The sequence below is a fragment of the Lactuca sativa genome, chromosome 5 (assembly GCF_002870075.4).
Source record: "Lactuca sativa cultivar Salinas chromosome 5, Lsat_Salinas_v11, whole genome shotgun sequence".
NCBI lineage: Eukaryota > Viridiplantae > Streptophyta > Magnoliopsida > Asterales > Asteraceae > Lactuca > Lactuca sativa.
Window position 1 is genome coordinate 334162931 of NC_056627.2, and position 8735 is coordinate 334171665.

The 8735-nt window shown below is 31.2% G+C and overlaps 1 protein-coding gene across 1 annotated transcript; it reads right to left on the reverse strand.

Annotated features, from left to right (window-relative positions):
* Positions 1–7635: 7635 nt before the first annotated feature.
* LOC128126327 (dihydroxy-acid dehydratase, chloroplastic-like) lies at positions 7636–8430 on the reverse strand. The gene is made up of 3 exons (XM_052764078.1): positions 8341–8430; positions 8190–8260; positions 7636–7947 (listed from the first exon to the last, which is right to left on the reverse strand). Exons 1-3 carry the CDS (start codon positions 8426–8428, stop codon positions 7813–7815), a joined length of 294 nt encoding a protein of 97 aa, XP_052620038.1. The 5' UTR covers positions 8429–8430; the 3' UTR covers positions 7636–7812.
* Positions 8431–8735: the final 305 nt, after the last annotated feature.

Genomic DNA, 8735 nt, shown 5'->3' on the forward strand with positions numbered 1-8735 from the left:
ATGTATATTTTAGAGAAAGAGTTAGATGATAGAGTATGAGAAAGAGAAAAAACATGAAAAAGAAGAAATATAGAAAGAATTACTCACCAGACAATTTGTGTCTAATACTACAAATATGTTTATATTTTGCAGGTTCATGTTGTAGCATCCATTTTACTAGAAAAAAAAAGACAAGCACACAAGGAAGAAACAGAAGGTAGGTTGCCATTTATGTACTTCTTTTGTTATTCATGTAATGGTCATATTTTTATTGTAAACTCATGATTATTCTGGGATATAAAGGTTTTAATTATAATAGAATTTTTCATTGTATAGATAAAACTCTGATAAATCCCATAGATTAGATGTATAGAAATTCAGGTCATTACATTTGGTATCAGAGCCATAGTTTGAGTGAATTAGGTATGGGTATAGCCATTCCTAGTCTCAAATTATAGTAGATAGATGAGAAGCAAAGATTATAAGCTAGTTTTGGAATAAACCATGTTAGAACATTATGGTACACGGTTGAAGACATATGTAAATAAAGAACCTGGACAGTTAAAGGTTATTAGATTGACCAACCGTGATGGTTTAGTTCAAGAATATAAAGAAAAGAAAGAAAGAAAATTCATTTTTTTTGAAATGGCAAGAATGGGCTCTCCTGTTAAAGAGGTACCAAAAGTATGTAGAAAGAATGATATTGAGGTACCATGAAAGAAAGATATATTAGAAAAGATGTGTCCTAGTAGATGAACACTAGATAGAGTATGTATCACAAAGAAGAAAACATAGCAAAGATAGATAACAAGGATGAAAAAAGGGATAGAAAAAAGATTAATATATAAATGGGAACAACACAGAGTAATATGGATTGTATATCCATAGAAAGAAAAGAAAGATACATTAAGTCTATCTTAGAAAGAGTTAAAGAATAAAGAAGAGTACTTGTGAGTCCTAAAGTAGATTGTCATTGCTTGCGAGAAAGTAGACATGTATTGAACTAAGTATATTTCTATTTAAGTATTACACGAGATGGGTAAAGATTACACCATTTTGTTAGATGGTATAGAGATAGATCTGACTAGATAGATTAAAAAAGGATGTATAGGTAAAGAGAAAATGGTGCAACAAGTGTCATGATAGACACTTAAGTGAAAGAGAAAGTTAGAAAGAATTTTACATGTTGTTGTTAAGAGCTAAGGAACAAGAGAAGACATGTCAAGACTTTTGAGGAAGTAAAAGATATAGAGTATGTAGAGTAAGAGGACACTTTCTTAAAGTTCCTACAAGAGAGAGAAAAGATGAGGTGTAGCTTCTAGTATGAGAAAAGATGAACCAGTAAGAATATATCAACATGTGTATGTTATAACAGCTTACTTGCGAGTGATTGTTCAAGTAAGAAGAAAGATCAACCTTATTTGTAACAAGGGGCAATTAGAAACAGAGTAAGAAGTGGTACATAGAAGTGAAAAGATAGTTGGCAAAATGAAAAGATACAAGTTTGGGAGTAGAGTCCCGACAGAGAATGAGATGACTTCCAATGAGAAAGAAAAGTATACTAGATAAGATGCATCTTTTGATGTATCAGGCATAGATTTTAGTAAGTAAGAAGAAAACGAAAATTCATAGCAGGTGGCTTGCGAGCATTTGAGGATTAAAGAAGATAAGTACCCAAGAATTTTCATTTCGAAAATTAGGTTAAGAGAAAAGAGATACTACAGTTGTGAATAAAGTGATAGATTGCTTGCATTGAGGTTGTATATGTATGATGTGCATGCAGTGTATTGGCGTTGCAGACACATGGTGCTTATTGTAGTTCATTGGAGCCATTTACTTTCTTGAGGATCAAGTGGCTTAAAAAGAGAAAATTGATAACAAGGTAAATTGAGAAGAATTTACCATGTAAGAAATAGAATACTTATGAACCACGGAATATAATGGTGTAGTTGAATCTAGATAAGTATAATATGCGTGCAGTAATATGGGCTCTAGATATACATTGCACTTATAACGATTCAATGGAACCATTAAGCTACCCGAGGATCAAGTGGTGGGATAAGCAAGATAAGCATGGTGATTGTAAGAAAATGCCATGTATAAATGAGACTCTGATTCTCGGGAGTAGAATAAAGATATATGAGAAAGTTTGGTGTACATACTTCCAAGATATTATAGAGAAAAATAGTTGTACTTTGATACACCAATGTGTAGAATGAAAGTTAAGTAAGTAGATGTAATACTTCACTAAGAGTAATAGAAGTGGTAGTGTAACCACTTGTAAACACGAGAATCGCATAGTAAGAGTGCATTGAGATATGAAACTTACCTAAGAGTATATGGTTAAGAAGGGTGTTTGCACACTTGTGAGTAAAAGAATTAATGATGATAAGTTTATGCTCATGGTTATGAAAAGTGGGACAAAAGATGAAGGATGATGAAAAGTATACAATGTACTTGTATAAGAGTAGATAGACTAGTAGACATCCCATAATAATTAAATAAATGGGATAAAAGATACCTAACCGTTTATTTTTTTTTATGCAACTTGGATCTTAGACTTTAATAATAAATATTTTTGGAAACTAAAAGGGTACTAAATATTAAATATTAAATATCAAAAATACTAAATGAATTTTGTTAATTTTGTAGATAAATAATTCATTCTCATTTACCATGAATCGTCATTTTCTTAATGATTTGAAAAACAATAATATTCAATAGATACAATTTCAATGAATGAGTTCATATTTTGAGAAACCGGACATTGTACACTCATAATAACCTATTCTTAAACAACTTTCTTTGAGAAATATACCTGAACATGATACCTATTAAATGTATCACTGTGATGCTTAAGATGCTTCTAACATCATACTAGGAATTAAAATTCCAAACTTCCAAGAAGTCTTGGATAATTTAAGTATATATGATGATATAATAGGTTATGCAAATATTCAAACAACAAAATGGTATATTGTGTTAATACAGTTCTATTGAGTTTGGAAATATTGAAATTGAGTTGGCATTTATGATGGCATTTGAGAATGTTATGCTTGAAGACATTTTAAGAGTATCTCTTGTTTAGTGGTTTCTTTTATTATTTGACATGTGATGTATTTAACCACTATATATATATATATATATATATATATATATATATATATATATATATATATATATATATATATATATATATATATATATATATATATATATATCGTTTAGCTTAGCTTGTTGGGTAAGCTTCCCAAAACTCCCTAATTGTATCAGCATCAGTCAGGTTGAGAAAACCAAGGCTCTTTGTATGTTTCATTTCACAATCAATAATATACAAAATCTTTGACAAAGATTACTTGCAATTTGTGTGTTTGATGCATGACTTTGATTCTTATTCCGCACATGCCATTTCGTTTTGGACTTCATAATTGTTATCAGAGCTAAATCTTGTAGATCTCACCAATTATTGTAAGATACAGTCAGAAATGATGTAGTTTGCTCATGAATCTCAACTTGTTCTTCAAGTTTTGTAATTTTTCTAGAGTGGAAGTGAAATCTCTCTTGAATTTGTAGAATTCAATTGAGATTTGATGTTTTTCTTGATATGTTTTTTTTAAAAAATATTATTTCATTTGATTTATTCATGTTTCGTGTTTGAGAAGTAAAGTAGAAGAAGATTCTCGAATTTTATTCTCAGATTTATGCTCAGATCTGTTTTCTCTTTCTAGAAATCTATTAAGATCTATTTTCTCTCTCTTTGAATTCTATTTCTAATTGAAAATTTAATGGCGGATTATACGGTGTTAAAACTCATTAAAAGTTACAGATCCAAAGTTTCGTCTAAAAGAAGGATATTTGTTGTAGGATGTTCCTGGTCAATCCAATTTGAAGAATGCTATTGAGATATATAATCTATAAATTTGATGAGAAGATATTTGATTGGACACTGATTTCTTGTGGTGGATTAGAAAATAATCTTTTAGATTGTGATAAGGATTTATTAAAGCAGTTTTGCATTATCAAAGTACATTTAGTTCTTGAAATTAAAAAAACAAAATTTAGAGATGGAAATAAAAGAAAAATAAAAAGAAGATGTTATGAGAAAAGAAGTTTGTGTTCATGTTGTTCAAGAAGATCTTCTTGGTGTTATAGATAAATTTCATAATGTTTTTCATGTTTTAGAGAAAAATGTGACTCTAGATGCTTCTATTGAAGAGAAGTCAAGTATTCCAAAAAAGTCTTGTAATTCAGAAGCTTTACACTATGAATCTGGTGTTTCAAACGGTGAATCACAAAGCAAATCTTCTGAAAAATTTAAAGTGAAGATATTATGTTCCATTGGAACTTAAACTGATGATTCCTCATCTTCTTGTAATTCGTTAGAAGGAATGGTACCTTACAGAAAGCCTATCATTCAAGATGTTCAGATGTACGAAACTCAACATGTCTGTATACCAAAGGCTTGTGATGTTCAGATTCCGAAATGTAATGAGCTTGTTCAGATCCGAAAATCAGTTTTGAAGTCTCAGAATTTGAAAAAGAAGAAGAAGAGATAGATGAAAATTTTTGGGTGCCAAAATTGAAAGTTTCTCATTTTTGTGAAAAGGTTGACAAAATTCAAATCAAGCCTGTTGATTCATGAATTCGTTCTCAAAGTGTGTTAGAAGTTAGAGAAAAAAGTAAAATTACTATGGTTTGTTCAATGAGATGTTTTGAAATTTTTGTATTCTAACTAAGAAGTCAATATTATTTTCAGAATATATTTCTTATTCGATCAATATTCTTCGCCAAATCAATGGTTTTGTAAATGGTTATCTCCGATTTTCAATCTCAAATGGGTTCCTAGAATTAATTAATGAAATTTTATTTGAGGGGGGAGCTCTTTTATTGGTGATATTTCATTTTGTTGATGATTGATGTTGATAAAGAGGTGACAACAATAGAAAAGTTGATTGTAATTGTTGTAGAAAAGGACAAAAGCACATGGGTTAATGCATTTTTCTGACGTATCTTGGAAGTAGCATTCTGCAGAAAAAGCACTTAGTTTCAAATTTGGTTTTGTTGGTAAAATATGTGAATTAATTGTAACTTCGAAAGAAACTTAAGTCAATATTGTTGGAAAATAGAAGGAAGTCTGATTGCTTTGAGAATTGATACGATAACTTGTGCGATGGTCAACGAAAGAAAATTGAAATTGGTGGATGGGTTTGGATCTCAATTAAAATGATAAACTGAAGTCATGCATTTGGAACAAAAGCAAGAACTGCAATCCTTAATCTACGAATGACATCAGAATGATGCTTTTATCTCCAAAGGTCTCGTAGTTGGATAATATATGTCTTGCAAACGATTTTGTTAACGCATGTGTTTCGTAATCGAAACTCATGCTTTGTATTCATCTCGCAACTGAAATGATCTTGCAATCATAGTGATTTGGTTCAAATCACATCTTATAAGTCTCATAATCTCGCAATTGTGTTCAAGCGATGGGTCTCACAAGATAACATTGATGGGTTTTGAGCACTATAACATCCCTATGGTGCACATACAACCCTAATGCTTTGGATCTAAGTTTTCTCTAGTTATAAATAAAAATTACATTTTTCCAAAGCATGAAGCCTATCTAGCATACAACTTGATATATGAATCATAAAAACTAGTTAGAAGATTACCTCTAGTTTTAGCTTGTTGAATTTGGCCTTTCAAGAGATTAACTCCTCAAGTGTGACGCCTCTAATAAGTCACAAACACCACCAACAATTGGAGGACAATGAGAGAGAGCGTCTAGGCACCTAAAATCAGCTATACTCTTGCTAGAATACTTTTGTGTCCGATTTTGGCCAAGGGGTTACATATATATAGTGTAGAATTTTAAGAGTCATATGTAACCCTAATTCTTACACTTAGGCTTATGATCCAATAAACCATATGGAATAACTCTTCATGGACTCTCACATAAACTTAGTCCATCATGGATCAATAGCCCAAATCATATGTATCACTAATTTACATAATTAGTCCCCATTAATTTAATTAATCTCTTTTGATCACTAAACTAATTCCAAATTAATTCTTGATCAATACTAAATAAATAATATGATTTCTCCATTCATATATTATATTTATAATATATTAATAAATCACAAATAACCTCTTCCTCAAATATCCATCCTATCAAATTGTTTTGGTGCACTACTAGAAAAACAGGCTTTTACGACGCGCAATGCGTGTCGTAAAACACTCAGACGACTCGCAAATGCATGTCAAGAAAGGCCCTGTCATAGCGAAAGACGACACGCTTTTGCGCGTCGTCTATTTACGACGCGCATTTACGACGCACATTTACGACACGCATTTACGACGCTCATTTACGACACACAATGCGTATCAAGGAAGCCCATGTCATAAAGGAAGACGACATGCATTTGCGTGTCGTAACCTCACGACGCGCGTTTAGGACACGCATTGCGTATCATTAAAGCCCCTGTCATAAGTGAAGATGACACGTATTTGCGTGTCATAATTTCGAATGTTTTAATAATATATATATATATATATATATATATATATATATATATATATATATATATATATATATATATATATATATATATATATATATATATATATGATAGAATTACTAATTTTCAAATAAACAACAGATTGAAATTAATATAATACAAAATTAAATACCATACATAAGAACGATAATTCATTTCAAAAAAATATCACATGTCAAACAAGTGACCTAACATTACATGTCAAACAACACTGCATGTCAACACTAATAACACTTAAAAACATGTTTTTTCCTACATTTAGAGCACCCACTATTCCTATATCAACAACCAACTTTAGGTCCAATTCCAACCACCTGCAAAAGACAATTAGAAGAATACACACCTGAATTGGACACAAAGACAACATAAATATATAATAAAGGGATAATTTGATGAAATAGAGATGTATCTTACATTTATTTACCTATGATACTGAGATTGCAAGGCTATCCAGTATATCCTCCATAAAGATGTAGTGTGAAAAAACTTGCATCCATAAGTTTAACCTTAACCATAAAGATGTAGTATGAAAAAACATGCATCCACCAAGTAGAAACGAAAAGAACTAGAGTCTCAGGGAAGCATATTGGCATATAGTTGAAACAAAGCCCCTCTAATAAGATAAATATGATTGGAGGAAAAGGTTTGATTCTTGAAGCTGAAAATAAGGACCTGAAGAAAGAAGCATACGCATTTGCTTCCTCTTTACATATCTTGTCAATTGTTGTTGATTCTTCTTCTGAAAGTTTATACATCATAGAGAAGGAAGTCATGTAAAATGAGCGTTTTGACCCCATCTTCTTCATCTCAGTAAGATTCCAATCTCAAAAGATGAAGTGTCTAGATAACAGCATATGGACTAAAAGCGTTATGAAACAGTGAAATGGGGACCAAAAAAGAAAAAGATTCATTTTTTAGCATATTCGAAAAAAAGTCAATAACAAATTGACTTATGATAAAAATATCTATCAAGAATCTCACCTTGAATTCCTCGAATGTAAAGTTGACAAGTCACACTCCCCATTGGGTGGTTGTTAAGGTGTAATTTTTCATGGGGTTAGAAGTTAGAAAAAGGAAAAAGATGAAACTTGTGCTTCAGGGAAAATATGTCTAACAACATATCTGTGTGAACCACCTGAAAATCTTCCATCAGTTAATAATGCACATTCCTACAAAATTTCACAAAATTTTATCTCATCAATATATAACTAATTTACACAATCTAAATAGCTTTTAAAAACAATTTGTTAGAAACAAGAAAAATTATAACTTTTTAAGCGATTTTGAATGAAACCTTAAAAATTACCTTCCCAAGACCTGCACCCATTATTGCACTTGTTGGTGTCAGCATCTCAGGCATACCTGGGCCCCCTTTAGGACCTTCTCCTCTAATAACAACCACTTTCCCCTGAAACAAGATTTTATTCAAAAATTCAAATAAAGAAAATAAAAAAAGGGACTAAATTCAAGAAATAGCAACATGCTTTTAATTAGTTTATTATAACATCTTACTTTCATTTGCTTATACTTTAATAGACGTTTTTTTTCCTATTCAAACATTGTAATAGAAAAAAATACAAGTAGAATGTGCTATAATAAACAAATAATTGAAAATACATTGATATTTCTTGAATAGTCGAAAAAGTATACCTTAAAACTCATGGGGTCTTCAGAGATGGCTGCAATCATGGCTTCCTCCCCCTCAAAGACATATGCAGGACCTGAAAAAAGTCTCCCAGATCATTATTAATAAAACCAACTACAAATTAAACAAAACAAAATGTGAAAATGAGAGAATTACCAGAGAAATATAACCCTTCTTTTCCTGTGATCTTTGCTGCTGAGCCTTCAGGTGCAAGATTTCCATATAATATTTGAAGATGACCCATTTTCTTTATCGGGTTCAATTGCAAAGCCCACGGGATATGTGGGCAATGATTCCTTAGCAATGAACTTGTTCAGCTTCCACATGATTTTCTGGAAATACTTTTGGGTAGCTGCAGGGTAGTCTCCAGATCTGAATTTTGGTGAGTCTTGCATGGTTGAACCATAGCCACTTTTCCCTTCTAACATAGAAGGTCTAGCTCCTTTGCTACTTGTAGCTGGAACCTGAAAAGATGACATTAAAATTTACTGAAGCATAATCTAATTCAACATTTTTAACTAATAATTTGATTCTGAACATTTTAATTTAGG

Bases quoted from the DNA above. Each gene is read 5' to 3' on its own strand.
- LOC128126327 (XM_052764078.1), bottom strand. From the start codon at position 8,428: ATGGGTCATCTTCAAATATTATATGGAAATCTTGCACCTGAAGGCTCA. The intron at 8,261-8,340 runs GTAATTCTCTCA...GACTTTTTTCAG, and splicing joins AGAAGGGTTATATTTCTCTG to GTCCTGCATATGTCTTTGAG. The intron at 7,948-8,189 runs GTATACTTTTTC...ATCTTGTTTCAG, and splicing joins AAGACCCCATGAGTTTTAAG to GGGAAAGTGGTTGTTATTAG.